This window comes from Synchiropus splendidus, chromosome 1 (assembly GCF_027744825.2).
Source record: "Synchiropus splendidus isolate RoL2022-P1 chromosome 1, RoL_Sspl_1.0, whole genome shotgun sequence".
NCBI lineage: Eukaryota > Metazoa > Chordata > Actinopteri > Syngnathiformes > Callionymidae > Synchiropus > Synchiropus splendidus.
The window spans coordinates 13,203,375-13,221,343 of NC_071334.1; the positions used below are offsets into that span (position 1 = coordinate 13,203,375).

The following is a 17,969-nucleotide window of genomic DNA, read 5'->3' on the forward strand; positions in this document are numbered from 1 at the left end:
GTTTTTATCAATGATTTATTATTATTATTATTAGTATTATTTCAATTATTTCAATGGGAGGAGGCAGGAGCACAGAACAACCTGATTTTTTTTTTGCCTTTTGGCTCAGCTCAGTCTTTGCACTGACTGACTGGTCCTTCCCTGCCTACAGACCTCACCTAATACATTTGACAAAGTCACTCTGTTCAATGTGATACAACTTTTTCATCCTCATCCTTAACATCAGATGTCTAACTATAATAATTTTCAACAACACACCGTTAACGTTCAGAAAACTCAGACTCATTGTTGCCCCACATTGAACCTTTTCAAAAGTATGACCGCATCACTAATGCTTGTTTGACCGGTGCTTTTTACTTCACTGCTTCTCCTCTTGATGTCACACTCCTCCTTCACTGAAAAGATACTTTTTCTGTCGTTCCCACAATATGGAGCATGAATCCACTGTTTTCGATGTGCCGATTTTTTTTTCCTCTGCCTCTACCAGCCGCACCTTTAACAGTCAGAGGTCTGTCTGAACCAACAAGATAGAATCATCTGCAGAGAGCTGCAATGAGGCCCCGATGTCCATGAATCAAAACATGTCTCTAAAGATGTTGGTGAGAGAGGGATATATTTGTATTTGAAAATCCTGCACGTCAGCACAAGGTTTGGAGATGTTGCGCATCCTCAACTTTTCCCGTAACCACAGCCCTCTCTTTTGATTCTCCTGTCAGATTCCTCACCTGAGCCACAATCCTGTCTCACCCTCCTCTCCCCCGCCACTGACATTTAAGTTCAAAACAACTTTTATTTATGCCATTATTATTATTATTTTCTCTCAGTAGATGGCCAGACCATGACACTGTACCAGATAGCTGAAGGACATTTTAATTTTTTTTTAAACAAGAGAGCACAGAGATGAGTTGAGTAGATGAGTCATCTAAAAGCAGTGAGGAAGTTGTGGGCACTGAACTGCTGTCTGACACCGGCCCACCACAGACATCACAGGGATATGATTGTGTGCATGTGTTTGTTTGGTTTCCCAATGTGTTTATTATAGATACTCTCCACAAAAAGTGTTGACTTCAGTGGGAAAAGTGCTGTCTGCCAAGCCATCTCCAGGAAGGGGTGTGGGTTTCTCAACCACTGCCTTCCTGCAGCCGGTGAGAGAAGGCTTCTGCTTTGACTTTGTGGAGGCAACAAAAAAATTCCACTGGAGTTGTTCAAGCAGAAGCCATGCGGGGTTTGGTTCTGCTGCTACTGAGCTGTGTAAGTCTGATTCATTTTTATCTTTTAAAGAACTGATTGACTCAAGAGAAATTGTGTATTTGACATAACATTTACAACACTATAATATATTGGTTTACACATTGTCTTGTTAATCAGCAAACAAATACCAGAATATTTTTTGTTGTTTTGTTTCTGTTTTCATTCACTGAAAAATGGCTTTTTTGAGTCACTGCAACGGACACATGCGCAATCGTCAGTCAGTCACTTTTTGTATTCATATATTCAGTGAAGTCACTCTGATCAATGTGATAAAAGTTAGGTTTTCATCCTCATGCTTATTGTCAGATGCCTAAAAATAATCATCTTCAACAACACACCATTTGCAACTTTACTGATTGGCATTCAGTTTCAATGTTTAAATCGGTATAATGCAAAAACAGTTTCTACACAAATGATAATAAAAAAAAAGTTTTTGATAAGTCCATCATTCTGTTCACTTTTTTGAGATATACATTGTGTTGTGTAGAAAGATTCAATGTATAATGAAAATCTGTACTGTTGTCCTTACTACTTCTATGGAGTTGCCATCTAAGAAACTGCATTGTTGTTGTCTCATACTGTGTTTCTTCTCTTGTTCGTAGGAAGTTGCAGCTCTCAATGACGGAACTTCTACGATCATCAAAGAAAGATTAAAAATACCAAACTCTCTAAATGATACCAGCAAGTCTCGTCCTCACATTTCTTCACCTCCTGAATCCCAAATAGATGCTGAGGCACCATTGGAAACCATAACTGATGAAGACACCCTGATTCAATGGGAGCATTTAGACATGATTCAGCCTAACATGGAACTGTTGGATACAGAAAACAGTACCTTTACGGAGTTGCCACTTGCACAGAGTCCCACCCAGACTCAGAATACTTCAACACAAAACAGCTTTGAAAATAAGGAGCCAGCTATTGGTGCTCATCTTGTGACTGGGAGCGCCGTTGTTCCTGTCCTTACATCTGGATCTGAGGAAGGAGATCCAAAACATGTAGAGACTTCAGAGAAGACTTCTCAGCTCAAAGTTGATGCCATGGAATCTGGAACCAGTTCTGTCTTTTTTTCTGAAGGTGAAAACATCGAAGAGCCCAGGCGTAAAGCGTCACCTGCAGGAGAAACAGCCTCTGTTTCAACCTTGAGCATGAAGGAAGTGTCTTCTCCAGACGGTTTCGGTGAACCTCAAGAGAATCTCACTTCCACATTACTTGGAAAAAAGGATTCCAGGATGCAAAACAGTTCCTCCGGAGCAGGAGAAAATCCCAGTCGTGAGCTGCGTGAAAAGGTAGACGAGGAAGATGGAGAAGTAACTGAGGAGTCAGTTGGAAGCGTTGGATCTATTGGTTACACTGACATCACTGGGGACAATGATCTCTTCTTCTCTGAGGCAATGTCTGGGTTGAGCACAGAAGATCACAAATCTCCTCTGCAGACCTTAAACACACATATCGCCAACGCACAACACGTTGAAGGCACATATTCTGGACAACTGCGAGCTGGGATCAGAGGTTCGAGGGTGAGTGTCTTTCATAGGTCAATTACTTGTGTGTCATGTGTGATGCTAAATACCTTGGACAAACTGATGTTGCCGCTAAATGATGTGAAAGCTACATGAAACTGTCGACAAATTCATTGAAATCTTCAGTGTTTCTCTCCATTTTTATGCCCATCTCTGCTCATGTATTGACAACCACTCACACACCCACCTGCCATTTAAAACCATCAGTTAACCCTGTTCAGTTTTTGGATTGTGGGATGAAATCTGAGTATGTAAGTTGGCCCTTCGAGCGTGAGGCTGACGTAAACAAAAGAACTTTTTGTGCTGGGTTTTTGGGTTGTGACAAGTGAATCTTTATGTGTAATTTGTTTTGTGTGAATGTTGAATGTCTCCCTCCTGTGGTAGGAAAATCTCTTGCTTCAGTAACATTTAAACCTAGATAAGCAGATTCATATGTCATTCTCATTTTACTGCAAATAAGTGATTGCAAATACAATTCTACAAATCGCAAAGGGCAGCATTGTGCTGGTTGTCTAATGATCTTTTTTAATGTACATGTGTTGCCATAACTGCCAGTTTCAAAAGAGCAACAGTTAAAATTGGTTGGATTGGTTGCCAGTGTGTGAGTGATTCGGAGTGTTTTTTATGAGTTTGTGTCGCCCTCTGTAGCTGAGAAGAACTCCAGCACCCTGCGATTATTTAAAGGACTATTGAGTAAAAGAAGCCTCTGGATTTTGGCTTATGCTGCTCAGTGATAACATAGTGTCTCCTCTTTTCAAGGGCTTGCAGGGGCCGCCGGGGCTGTCAGGAATGCAGGGCCCTAAAGGAGATAAAGTGAGTTATATTGCGTAATCTTTGGATGATTTGCTCGCCGTTACATTTGTCCACTCTCTCCTGGTACATTTTTATGATCCGTTCAGCAACTTAAATGTCTTGCCATGAAGATTAGCAGTCGATATTAGATTCAAGTTTTGACTAACTGGAGACAGAATATGATTTTATCCAGGAAGCAGACTGAAAAATGAAAGGTTCCCATGTTGTCTGCCTTGCTCTCAGGGCTATCAGGGTGTGATGGGCAGAACTGGGCGTACAGGGTACAGGGGACCAGTGGGCCCACCTGGGATGCCGGCCATTCTTGTATATAAAACTTCTGAAGAAGAGTGGGAGGATTTCAAGGTAACCGGGCCACAAATGTTTTATCTTTCTTTAATGAGACTATTTAAGCCGACGGCTATAGTACTGTTAGGCTTGTAGACCTGTAGTGGGTTGGGACAAGCAGTATTGATATATAATACTACATACAGTCGATATATACCATCTGTAATCGATTTCTTACATTGCAGAAAACCAAATTCTATAAAAAGTTGATTTCATCCTGGCCGGTAAGTCACTCTCGCTTTTCCAACATGAATTATACAAATGCTTGTCACGTGTGTAGAAGAGTTTTGTGTAACCCATGTGGAGTAGAAATTTTACTTTCACAGTATAATTTGACAATAAGAATTCTTCGCCGCAACATTTTTTTTGTGTCCCCCAAGAGCCCCCACATATAACCCGTTTTAACATTCACATTTATGTCTAAATGACAGTGTTGACCTGTAACTGTATGGAACCTCCACCTGCCATGTAAAAATGACTGAAAGCACAATTTGTTTTCAGAAACTGAAGGGTCCACCTGGACCCCCTGGACTCCCCGGAGATGTGGGTCCTATCGTAAGTAATGCGATTGTAAATCAGATGGCAAATATTGAACAAAGAAGCCACATATGGGGGTCATTTTTGTTTCAGGGCATACCTGGAATCACTGGAAAGCAAGGTCGTAAGGGACCTCCAGGAGGAATTGTAGGTATCGCATCAGCTTTTATGAATCAGCCAGAAGTTATGGATGGAGTTATGCTTGTACAGATGCACAGATGCACTACACACACTTTGCATTACAGGGCAATCCTGGGCCTCGAGGTCTTCCGGGGCCACTGGGCCGAACAGGAAGTGAAGGCACTGCAGGAGACAATGGTGAGCCCGGGGCCCAAGGTCCACCAGGAGAACAAGTGAGACTGTCGAAGAGGAAAAATCATGAAATTCATTCATTTGAATCATAGTAATGATCTACTTTTTGGTTTGCTCAGGGTCCACAGGGTTATGGCGGTGAGAAGGGGACCAAGGGGGAGCCTGGTGAGTGGGTAAGACTTTCAGACTTTAAATGTTATACAAACCTGAGTCAACCATTCTTAAATCTATGAGTCTATCTATGTTCAGTTGATTGTACAGAATATCGAACTATAGTGAACTATAGTGGTGAAAAGCAGGCTAGATGCATGCCACTTTATTTGTCAAGATAAAACAATATTCATTTCTGAGCTCTTGGTTGTCAAACGAATGCCATCATTTAGGGTTATGAGGGCGAGGCTGGAGCACAAGGAACTAGGGGCCAAAAAGGAGAAAAGGTCAGCAAAAACATCAATTACAAATGTTGCTTTCAAAACAACTTTGTTTGTGGCTCCTGGATTTGCTCCTGTGCAGGTGGTATATCTGAAATTCTGACTTTCCTTTTGTGCTGCAATAAGGGAAACACTGGTGTCAGAGGTGCAGCTGGCGTTCCCGGCTATATAGTAAGCAATGATGACGGTCATTTATATTATGGCTTCATGCAGGACCTAAAAACTAGCTTACGTTTGTCATACTTTACAGGGGTTACCAGGAACACGAGGTCCGACTGGTTTTCCTGGCCCACCTGGACAAAAGGTAGTTAGCTAAATATTCAAAATATTGGGATAAATATGCCATATAATTACACCCAACAGGGAAAGGTTGGAGAAATCGGCTTTGGAGGAACGCCAGGGCCACATGTAAGTTTCAAGAAGAGAGTTTCAAAATACTTCACAACAGAGATTTTCTCAGTGTTGAAGTGAGCCTCCACTTAGAGAACTCACCAGCGATGATGATGATGATGATGATGATTATTATTATTGTTGTTGTTGTTGTTGTTGTTGTTGTTGTTGTTGTTGAAAACATGTTTGTATGCCCTTAAAGAAAAAATTTTAACCTCTTTATCTGTGTATGTGCTCAGATATCTTTTTTTTAAACGCAATTTCATATCCATGTTTCTAGCATATTTTTTATTTTCTTGTCTTTTTTTACATCTTTTTAAATAGATTTAGTCAACCAGATGTTCGCATCTTTTTTAACCGCCTCCCCACCAGTTTTCTGGCGCCCCCTAGCGCCTGACACTGAGAAAACCGCTGCTCAACAGAACACCGTTCAGTGTTGTGGTTCTATTGACTGTCGTCTGTATTATGTGTCAGGGAATAGTGGGTCCCAAAGGGATAAAGGGAGTATCCGGGGTGAGAGGATCTCCTGTAAGTTATTTCACAATGATTTACAGCTTTATTCACCCATAATGTGTTCAGTATTTAACTGGCTTGTTTTTGTTGAGGGCCAACAAGGTGAAATGGGTCCAAGTGGAGCAGCCGGTCTCCAGGTGACAAACACTCTTAATATCCGCGTCCCATACTTACTCTATTTATGTTATCTCAAACAGTAACATCAAGAAACAATTCTTGTAGATATGTTGTCGTTTTCCTCTGGTGACCATATATGTACATATATGTATGTGTCCTTCACCTCCAGTTGGAGCTGTGGCAGATACGTTCGACAGCACCAAGCATTACATTAGTGTGCTGCCAGAAAACTTTCATCCTTTAGAGGCACAGATTTTCTTATGAACTTGGAAACTTTTCTGCAGCGTAGCAAGACGTTGGATTTGAACTTAAATGATTTAAGATTTTTGTAAGGGAAAAAAAATCATCCAGCCTAAACTGAAAATTGACTTTATGTTCCTGGATTCCACTGCACCTTCAAGTCTAACAAACATTGGAACTCTAATCACTTTTAACATGTTTTAGGGAGAACCGGGTCCAAACGGGACACTTGGGCTTCCTGGCGTTCGTGGTCCGCAGGTACAATGAAGGCATATGTTTGTGAATTATTTTCTTCATGTGCTCTGAAGTTTATTAGTGCTGTAAATACTTCATTATGACAGGGAAGCCCTGGCACCGTCGGACCCCCAGGTCCTAAAGGTGGCCCTGTATGTACCCACACGGATAAAAAAGCTATAAATATATGAATGTATTTCTTAATCCAAGATATTTGTGTGTTCACCAGGGTGATGCAGGTGATGAAGGTGGTATTGGGGAACCTGGACCATCAGGACTTTATGTAATGCAACATCACGACAGACGACCAGATGATATGGCTGTGTTCTTCATATCAATAACTTGTCCTCTGTTCATCTTCTCCAGGGGCCTAATGGAAGGCCAGGAGCGCCGGGGCCCTCAGGTGATCCAGTAAGATTATTCAAGAAATAATATTTGGCATTTTGATTCAAATTGAGTCAATTACAATGGGAATTAGAAAAAAACAAACAAACAGCAAATCCAGCAGTTTCTCGCTTAATTGAACCAAAAAGAAATATATAGACCAGGGGTGGCCAACCAGTCAGAGGCTAAGAGCCACATTGTTTTACTTTGTTGCTGAAAAGAGTCACATCCTACAAATCTGTAAGGTTGTAACGCTCAACCTGAACAGCTGGTCACGTGACTGAGCATCAGTATAGCGGTTAAAGCACATCCCTGTGTGTCACAAGGTTGATGGTTCACGTCCCAGCGTATGTCTCTTGTGCATGTATTTTTAAAATTCATACTTTTTACCGTGATCCTCCTTGAAATATCAAGCGACGTAGATAGAAATGTGTGCATAATTTATTTTACTTATATATTTTTTTACGTGACTCATGCCACCAATAATATGACGCCCCGGTCTGTGGGTGTGAGCGACGCTGCAGACTGGAGCGTCTCATCTTCACTTAACTGAATTACACAACAATGAATAACAGGTGAAACACATGCCATACGTTTAGTTTAGGGAATGACAAAGTTTGGTGAAGAGCCGCATGAAACTGGGAAAAGAGCCGCATGTGGCTCGGGAGCCGCGGGTTGGCCAGGCCTGATATAGACCAAAAAAAATGACATTTCTTTCCAGTTGAACCGTTTTGTCATGTAAACACTTGCTTTGCTTTTCTTTTAAAGCAAATACTGTATTTTTATTATTGTGGAACAATGTGTTTCCATGTGTTGTATTCTCCAGGGTCTCAATGTGACTCGTGGAGAGAAAGGAGAACAAGGATTTAAAGGAGACCTGGTGAACCGTCATGAATTTTGCTTCTCAATTCATACAGCGACACATGAACTTCTCTTTTATCTTTTTGTCATTTTTCTCTGCAGGGACCTCCGGGGTCTCCTGGGAGGAGGGGGTCAAAGGGGCGCTCAGGTCCTTCCGGATTTGTGGGTTTTGTAGGGGATTCTGGCTTGCATGGGCTTGCAGGACCAAATGTAGGTAAAACTTCTAAGTGGAGTGCTCAACCTCTGGGTCATGTGCATCTTGTCTATGCTATAGGGGGTTGATGGCATCCTCGGTGAGCAAGGGAAACAGGGAAAAGATGGACTGAAGGTAGGTGAAAGGAAAAGAAGCCTGCAAAACATTGGGGGAAGTAACTGATGCTTTTGTAGGGAGATCGCGGTCCCACTGGAGTTCAAGGTGTTACTGGGCCAAAAGGAGACAAGGTAGGAAAAGATTCCACAGTTTGCATGAAATTCTTTCTAATATATTGATTTAAAATGAATATTTTTGACGATTTTAAAAATATTTTTAACGTTCTTTTATTGAACAGAACCACAGTGTTGAACTTTTATGGCATGCAAAACTTGTATGACAATTATGTATTTTTGGCCCATGACTCCATGAAAGTTGTTTACTTGCATTTCAATTTCTTCGCATGAATATAGTCTATATAATCTGTGTATTTTCATTTAAACTGTTATCTTGGATGAATTAAACAGTTTCAAGTTTAAACACAATGCTTAGATAATAAAAAACGTTTTGTGAATGAAAATGTACATTTCACCTTTTGTGGTATAAAGAATGATTGAACCTCTGTGGTGATATTTGTATTTACTAGGGTCGAGATGGACGGGCGGGATTTTCTGGACTTCCTGGTCCTTTTGTGAGTGTAAATGCTCAGGCCTGACATCCCATCCTCAGATATTGTACTCTGCTGGATTCACACTGATGAAGGGGTTGTGTTGTTTTGACAAAGGGGGAGATGGGAAAATCTGGAGACCTAGGCCCTGATGGAGAGCCTGGCTTCAAGGTTTCATCTTAAACTTCATAAATAAACTTGAGTTTAAACTTAGTCAATGCATGCCATTCAAATATCTCCTTATGTGTCCGATGCTTCATCTTAATGCAAACCTCAGGGCAGACATGGAGCCCCTGGTGAGAGTGGACCTAAAGGCCAGAAGGTAATTCAAACCCTTGTCAGATTTTAATTCACTTTTTTGCTCACTTAAAAACATTAATCAATTGTGTTTGAATTTAGGGAGACCACGGCAATGTGGGACTCACTGGACCTGATGGTGTCTCAGGAGCTACAGTAGGTCCAACAAGATATAACCATTTATACCCCAGTCTGGACACTGAAGACAACCTGACAAACATTATTCCTCTTATTTACCAGTAAGGTTTCATTGTGTTACAGGGACCCAATGGTGAAAATGGAATCAATGGGGACATTGGAGCTCCTGGTCCAAAAGTGAGCTCCTAAATTTCTAGACATCTTGGCAACATGGTTTGGAAGTTAGGTTCCCTGCCAGTAAAATGCCTATGAACATTTTGATTCGGATAAAATCAAAAGAAGGGATAAAAAAAATGTTTTTTCAAAGGGATCTGCTGGGAAATCTGGGCCTGCTGGAAACCAAGGGCCTGTGGGAATTGGTGTGAGTGCTTCAATTGTTTTTTGGGTAATTTTTGTGCAGATAGAAATTTTGTTCAACATTGAATTCATATGAACCTTGTTGGTTGTGTTCTAGGGAGAAAGTGGACTGACTGGGATGAGAGGAACTCCTGGAAAACCAGGAGGAAGAGTGAGTCTCTGCAGCACAAGTCAGAATGATGGAGTGTAAGATTTTGAAAATGTATCAGTGCCCCATCTTTAATATGATTATTTGTCCTCACCAGGGTTTTAAAGGGAAAGATGGCCCAAAAGGACAGTCTGGAACTGGAGGAGTAAAGGTGAAGGTTTTTTTTTTTTGGTCTAAAATGGTGATGTTTCAGACAAATTTGTGATCACATAGTGGATATCTTGTTTGAAATCTCTTTGCTTTGTCTTTTTACTTTAAACTGAAGGGCAACATGGGGGAGAAAGGGATGCAAGGTACAGAGGGACCTCGGGTGAGTACTGGTTTTACTTTACTCACTTGCGCAAGAAAAAAACTGTATTAAAAGTACATTTTTTTTATCAGGGTGAAATGGGTGTGTCGGGAGCACGTGGCTACGCAGGACCTGTTGTAAGATGCCACCTACAGTAGTTTAGTTCATTGCATTTCTATACGCAGTGTTTGGATTTAGTTTTGCCTTTTCTGTTGCCAAAAAAATGAATTCAACAATTAAAATTTAGGAAAGTTCAGTGGCAACTGATATGTCTTCAATAATACTAAATGTATTGGTCTAAAATTATTTCTCTAATTTATATCTGTGTTGTGTTGTATATCTAATCTCTAACTTCTATTGTGTGAATATATGTGCTCCTCAGGGCATCCAGGGTAACATTGGCATGTGGGGTGAGATGGGCACTCAGGGACCGCCTGGTGATCAGGGTCCACCAGGTCTTGTTGGTCCACAAGGAGTCACCGGTTACCCTGTAAGTCTATTTTCCTTACCACATATGAAGAAATGCAATTATGGTGATGCTGACGTCTCATGTGGCAGTGCAGTTAATTTCAGTGCGATTGACCTAAAACCTCAAGCCTCAATCCTATTATTATAAGCCTTATCTACAATATTCTATGCTCTTTTCAAGGGTAAAGATGGCCCTCAGGGAGAGTTTGGGCCAGCTGGAACCAGAGGAGTGAAGGTTGTCTTTCTCTCATTTATAATGTTTTGAAAATTGGTTTATCATGTGCCGCTTGTTATTGAAAACATTTTGCAATTTGGATTTCTCCAGGGATCCTTGGGACCAATGGGACAGGATGGTGTTGCTGGTCTCGATGGTGAGGAGGTAGATTGATTGGACTACTGTACTGTAAACTTGCACCATGTCATTGTTAACTGTAATGGAAGCTGATACCTCATCTGCTGTTTTGAGGCTATTTCATTCTGATATTCATAAACAAACTCATCATTGTTTTTTTATTGTAATATGTTGTGTGTTTTAGGGTCCACCAGGACAAACTGGGTCCATTGGACCAACTGGACAAAAAGGCTGGTTGGTGCGTATGATGGAAAAGATTGTTTGTGGTGCAGCATCTGAAGCTATGAAATTCACTCTATAGACACGGTGCATATTATTTGTCACTGTCCAGGTGATTTTTTTATTTTTCTCAATTTGTAGGGTGAAAAGGGTCTCAGCGGGCCAGATGGGTTGAGAGGGCCAAAGGGGACTGAAGGTGAAAAGGGGAGCCAAGGCCATCACGGGTTGCCTGGTCCTCTCGGAAAACAGGTGTTTCTTAGCTTCCCCCGCGCTTATTACTTAATTCTGACCCGTGATTTGAAGTCATAAATAATGATATGAATGCTTTAAAAAATATTTTTGTCACCACTATGTTTTCATGCAACACTGCATCAATGGCAATGTCGACTGACACCTCTGTAGGGAGTCACTGGACCACGAGGGACCAGAGGTGAGCAAGGAGTCACAGGAAGGAAGGTTGGTTGGATGTTTAATGGGATTTCCTTAATAGGTACTAGTTCATTCTTGAAAATGAAATACACATTTATATGCAGGGAGATTTAGGCCTCACCGGTCCACCTGGGATGCCTGGAAGATTTGGAACTGGGGGAGAAACCGGTCCTACAGGTGTCAAAGGCCAGACAGGTTTACAGGGTCGAAAGGTGTGTAGCAGTAAGACGTATATGTATTTAACGTGGAAGTTGATTTGAATTGATTTGTTGGCTTAGACATTTGAGAATGTGGTTGTGGGTACAAATGTCTTAATTTTTGCAAATACTATTTATTTCCTCACAGGGCCCATTTGGTAACACTGGACCTGCTGGGCCTCCTGGTCCGACAACACCGGTCGGTAGTTTCACGTCGCTTTCTTTATTTCAGCTGTTTAGTGCTGTGAACAGTGCACTTTACGGTCATTTCTACATCAATACTCAATCTCTGGCAATGATAGAATTCTTTATTTTTATTGTTATTATTATGGTTATTTAAACTGTTTTTGATTAGTGTAATAATAAAAGGTAATGGTGGTATTTTCTATCCTGAGATGTTTTGTATCTTTATGAAGTATGCACCAATGCTCATCATGACTCAATTTAGTGGGTTGAAATATATTTTTTTATCTTTTTATATAGATTTTGTTTTGCTTGTTTTTTTGCTTTGTGTGTGTTTGATTCGTATTTTTGCCTTCAAATATTGCACTCTTCACTGGTGGTGAACATAGTAACCATGAGATGGCAGTATACACCTGAGATCATTTCAAAGGAGTTTCGGCAGACCATATGAAGTGATTTTCTTCTTAAATATTTAATGAATTATTCTATATTCAGGGTTCTCCTGGCCACAGAGGAGGTGATGGGAAGCCTGGAAAAGCAGGAGGGAAGGTGTGATTATCATCACATCTATTACAGTTAATATGATTCCCACATATTCATGTTAACCACCACTGTAACTGTGTTTCAGGGAAGTCGGGGTGAGAAGGGCTCAGCTGGTCTTCCTGGCAATAAAGGTGACATGGTGAGATTTCATCACACAATTACTGCATGCCCATTCAACAGGAGGTTCAATGTACTTCCCTATTTAATGTGCATTAATAAAAAAAATACATATATTTGTGAGTTCCTTGTGTAAAGCAAAAATAAACAAACTTGGTTTTTAAACGTTTTGTTTTAGGGCTTGAGAGGAGAGCGTGGTGTGAAAGGTGAATCTGGTGCAATGGGTTTAAAGGTGAATGGTTGAATTTTATGTTCGTGTTTCTTAAAATTAATATCGCCTTTATAAGGATCATATTACGTTCCTTTTAAAGGGTTCCGTGGGGAAGAAGGGTATCGTTGGCAGCCCAGGGGCAAAAGGTCATCCAGGGCCTGCTGGTCCTCCAGGTGTTCCAGGAATTAGTGGTATCAAGGGGTCAAAGGTACAATCTTTCCCAATATTTCATATTTATTTCTACTTTTATTCCGGAAAAAAATGACATTTTGTCTAAAAGGGAAGTGCAGCAAGTCCTGGGGTGAAGGGAAGCAAAGGAGATCCCGGAGAAGCTGTGAGTTCTGACTGTGGTGTCTCTGTTTACCAGCTGTCAGATATGATACAATACTTGCCAGCAAAAAGTTACATTAATATTTCAGGAAAGACATAGATAGAATAGAATATTAGAACACAATATTAGATTTATCGATGAATATGTCATACCGATAGTTGTTCTTACGCAGATGTTTGTATTATGAAACCTCTGTTCCAATTTAACAACTTAGTTTTGCTTATGTTTAAATTCATAAAAGTCAAGTCAGGATGAACATTAAAGGCTCAAAAGAACCCTGGAATTACACACATATCAGTGACTGAAGATGAAATGAGAAACCCAATTCATACTTCTGACTCTATTTAGGGACCAGAGGGTGCTGTAGGGAGAAAAGGGCCTCTGGGAAGATCTGGAAAACATGCAAGTATCCCTGATAACATGAATCAGAAAATAAAACAATCACCACACATGAACTAATATTGATAAGCGCATTCCTTTAGGGCCTAAGAGGTTTGGATGGATTGCTCGGTGTAGATGGTAACGAAGGATATCCGGTAAGACTCACCGCACATGATGCTTATTTTGAATATCACAACTATTGAGAGGAAAACTGACTTGGAATTGTAGGGTGATGGTGGCAACAACGGAGATCCTGGTAAACCTGGCAAGCCTGGTAGGATGGTAAGGCCTATCTATTGAGAATAAGCCAAGCGTTTCAAAATAATGTCAATTATACAAACAGTGTTTTGTTGAAGGGAAAACCTGGGCCACCAGGGACCAGAGGAATCATGGGTGCAGCTGGAGCCAAGGTGCCTGTCATTCTAACAGTTTCTGCTATTGAATTGCACTGGAAAATATATATTTTTTTAATTGATTTCGTTTTTTATCAGGGCAAATCAGGGCCAGAAGGGAAAGCAGGACTTCTCGGACCAGTGGGTCCAAGAGTATGTATGAGTCTGGACTGTATTAAAGGAAAATTCGCTAAATGCATCATCCATGAACGCTGTGATTGATGACCCGACAGGGCGTACCAGGGCTAACAGGAGAGACAGGAGTGACTGGGACGACCGGATTGTCGGTAAAACACACACTCCGACACACCAACTATGACTTAATGCTAACAGCACTAACAAGACAGGTCGGGAATCTTAATCTAACATTTTTTGTCATGGTTTTGGAAAGAGGGAACCAAGTGCAACAGAAGGCACAGGTGACGAGAGTAATTTCCAGAATTTAATCGATGAATGAAACAATAAATCAGACAGACAAATAAGGTGAACAAAAGACGGCGGAACCAGAACGCTGACTGGGAACTACGGGCAGGGACTGGGGAAGTATCGGGAACACAAGAAAGGCGAATTAGAATTCAAGCCTGAAAAATGGGCGAACACAAAAACGCACTTGGAGTTCAGCTCACAAGGCTCAATAAACAGAAAGCGCTCGGTGGTGGAAACACACACACACACAAGGAAATAACTACGTCGGAGAGAAATGAAAAGTGAGACCAGAAAACTGCTCACACGCGGGCTGACTAGCGAAGGGGAGAAACAGAAGGAAGAACGAGGAAGGATGCAGCTAAATAGGGATTCGAGCGAGCAGAGAATTTGGAAAAGTCAGGGAATCAACGAGAGCTTGGAAGTCTTAAATAAGTTTACTGTCACGGAGTGCGAAGCAACCATCTGGCAACAGGAGCTGTGTTGCCCGTGAAGCTGGAGAGAAGGAGGGGACAGGAAACGAGAACAGGGGTAAACAAAATAAAAGCACGAGACAAATCACGGAAAAGTATGTGTGCGGACATGACAATTTACAGGTTCTTGCTGCTTTGCAAAACATTGTGCAAACAATCCTCAATGCATGCTCTGTCATCCACCATTTAGTTTTATAATCTATCTCTAACCATGCACAGGGTTTTCCAGGGGAGGCTGGCGTAGTAGGACCGTTGGGGCCGCCTGGGCCGAAGGTAGCCAAATGGGTTAGCCAAGTTGAAGCAAAACGGTTTCTGAATTCATGTTTCCTACACCAGGGAGAGCAAGGACATGCAGGGATGAAAGGAGAAAAGGGGCGTCAGGGAAAGCCAGTGAGTTTTGTTATTCTTTATAATTTGCATTGTATTTACATTAAGCAAACACATTCTCAGTGGATTGATTTTCACAGGGATACGTTGGTCCCCGTGGTTCTCCTGGGCGGCAAGGAATCCAAGGAAGCCCTGTATGTTTTATTATTTCCCTTACTTTGCGCTCTAACCCACATGTTAGTCTCATTTGTTTTGGTTTCATTTGGTAAATATGTGTCAACATATGTGCTATATATTTTCATGATGAAAATAAATGACTACATTCTGTGATACATTTTTACTGTATGTGTGTTTAAGGGGGAACGTGGAAAGAAGGTAAGCGTCACTTGAAACTCCGTTTTTTTCTCACCATCATCCTCTCACGGCAAATGGCTTTGTTTGTTCCTGTGAAGGGCCAAAAGGGTGTCCAAGGAAGTTCAGGAGCAAAAGGACTGAAGGGCAAGCAAGGATTTCCAGTAAGTATATTTAACCATTGTAAACAAATCAACATGTATCTCCAAGCTTAATGTATTCCTCTATGTAACAGTTTTATTGTGTTTATACATTTTATGAGAGTTTACAGTGACCGTAATAATGACTGATGGATCATTACATAACATGATCAGGTTGGCTCTTTTCACAGGGAAGTGTTGGTCCACCAGGCAGGACAATAAATGGTGAAATGAAAGCCAAGAAGAGTTCAAAACCAAAAGTAAAGCCTAACGTCTCGAAGAACAGCCAAGCAAAGGTAAATTCTCCTTTAATATTATAAGGTTGACATCACATTGACGTGATACATAACACAAAGAAAAAAGACTTGAAAATGGAATGCTTGCAAGACTTCCAACCTTCATCATCAACATGCTCTGTTAGTAATTTTACACCTAGTTGCCACAAATTTAGATGGTAAAATGGCTGTCTTTATACTGAACCCTTTGGTGTCGAAACTCAAATTAATGTGTAAATCAATTAAAGGATGAAAGAGTGACAGCAGTGCCAAAAAATACACAAACAAAACAGTACAGATGATGCCGACTAGCGAATACAGACGTCATCCTTACTTCTTAACACTCACTAGAATACTGAACAATATGGTGCATTCTTCCTCCTGATTTAACGTTGAATTAATGGGAAAGTCTTTTGTGCATAATTGTGTACTATTACAGACTGTAACTGTACACAGCCCTGTAGCTCGGGGAATTAGGGGGTGTTGTAAGGGATATGTCTGAAAAGTGTAAAGAAGCAGGGATGACCTTTGAACTTTGCTTGCCAGGATCATCTGTACTGTCTTTTTGTGTACCTTGTGGCACTGCCATCTGTAGTGTATTCTTCATTCAAAATAGTAAGTTAGTAATGTGTTCACGATGTATTTATTTATTTGGGTTTTTTTTTAAAGGCGAACCGTGTTAAAAGATGGTCCAAAAACTATGAAGATTCCTTCAGCTGGCCACAGGGGACCAAGGAAGACCCTGCCACCTCCTGCTATGAACTCGGACTCATTCATCCACATCTCAGTGACGGTGAGAGGCTCACTGAACAATCTTATGTGATAACTGTAGATTAAATACAGACTGCATTGCTTTCAGGTTTCTATTACATGGACCCCAACCAGGGTTGTCCCTATGATGCTTTGAGGGTCTTCTGCAACTTTACAGCAGGAGGTGCGACCTGTATTGAGCCATCACTGCCAAAGGTAAAGTCCTGCAGTAGCTCCAGATGTGTCCCCATCCATAAAGTCTCATTCCATAAAGTGGTTGAACTGAGCGTGATGAACTTTTCATTTATGACAAAGCCTTTTGAGGCACCAATAATCCTGTGTTGTCATCTGGGTTTGAAGTTTAAATTTTCACGTGTTACATCATTTCACATGGCCGAAGCAAATTGTGCTTTTCAGGTTGAATTGCAGTGGAGAAGAACAAAGCAACAACCAGCAGAGCCCATCGTCTGGTGGAGTCAGGGGAGTCCCATGAAACAGGTGAACAAAAAAAAATCCAACTGTTGAAAGAACCTTCAAAAATCATTTTTATCGCATTATGATTGTCCCTGACAGTTTGAGTACGTGGGTGCAGATGTGGTCCAGCTCAGGTTCATGCGTTTAAGCAGCCTCACATCCTACCAGCACATCACTGTCAGCTGCACAAGCCAGTCGAAAACTGCTGCCGCAACCACTTTCCCTAATGACTTTCTTTATTTCCTGGGAGACTCTGGCACAGAGATCCGCTCACAATTGACTTCAGTGTCCAGAAAGGACTGTGAGGTACGTTCAGATTCTCTAAGCATGACATGAATATGTTTACTCACACATCATCCTGGTCAAAATAAAATGAGATATGTTGGATGGATGGATGGTTTCTTCTCTTCTTCATCTCTGACTCCAGGTGGAGGTTCTTGTTAAAGTGCGTGGAAGCACAGAGCTTCACCGTGGCGACATGGAGCTGCTTCCCATCAGAGATGTGGGTGTCAAGGTTCTGTTTGAATCCCTCCACCTCTTTGACTTAGCAGTGGAGCTCGGACCAGTCTGCTTCTTGTGATGAAGGATCACACCGCCTGTAAATAGAATGTTGTTTGCATTTTATACTTATAGAATCTTACATGAATTTTTTCACTTTATTTAATTAGCAGGGGATGTTTTAGTTAAAGTCACCCTCTGTACTTGCCTGTAGCAAGTGGAGGAAACTGCCTCGTGAAGATTAAGATCAAGTACAATCATCGAATATCAATACACGCTGAAATTCCCAGCACGTAATATCGAAGTTATGTAAATGTCATTGCACTTGTTTCATGCGCTTGTGTAAAATAAACGATAACATTTGTGTCATGGATGTTAACAGCACTGTTCCTAAAGTCTCTGTTTGAAGTGCCCATGCT

General features: G+C 41.2%; 1 protein-coding gene across 1 annotated transcript; it reads left to right on the forward strand.

Annotated features, from left to right (window-relative positions):
- Nucleotides 1-8,910: 8,910 nt before the first annotated feature.
- si:dkey-21p1.3 (collagen alpha-3(V) chain) lies at nucleotides 8,911-17,929 on the forward strand. The gene is made up of 39 exons (XM_053856619.1): nucleotides 8,911-8,958; nucleotides 9,065-9,109; nucleotides 9,187-9,240; nucleotides 9,346-9,399; nucleotides 9,530-9,583; nucleotides 9,677-9,730; nucleotides 9,825-9,878; nucleotides 9,993-10,037; nucleotides 10,109-10,153; nucleotides 10,399-10,506; nucleotides 10,666-10,719; nucleotides 10,810-10,863; nucleotides 11,021-11,074; nucleotides 11,197-11,304; nucleotides 11,458-11,511; nucleotides 11,589-11,696; nucleotides 11,830-11,880; nucleotides 12,360-12,413; nucleotides 12,493-12,546; nucleotides 12,703-12,756; nucleotides 12,836-12,943; nucleotides 13,016-13,069; nucleotides 13,415-13,468; nucleotides 13,549-13,602; nucleotides 13,676-13,729; nucleotides 13,804-13,857; nucleotides 13,939-13,992; nucleotides 14,073-14,126; nucleotides 14,955-15,008; nucleotides 15,072-15,125; nucleotides 15,203-15,256; nucleotides 15,420-15,437; nucleotides 15,515-15,577; nucleotides 15,745-15,849; nucleotides 16,498-16,621; nucleotides 16,688-16,794; nucleotides 16,996-17,076; nucleotides 17,152-17,358; nucleotides 17,480-17,929. Exons 1-39 carry the CDS (start codon nucleotides 8,911-8,913, stop codon nucleotides 17,630-17,632), a joined length of 2,712 nt encoding a protein of 903 aa, XP_053712594.1. The 3' UTR covers nucleotides 17,633-17,929.
- The last annotated feature ends 40 nt before the right edge of the window (nucleotides 17,930-17,969 follow it).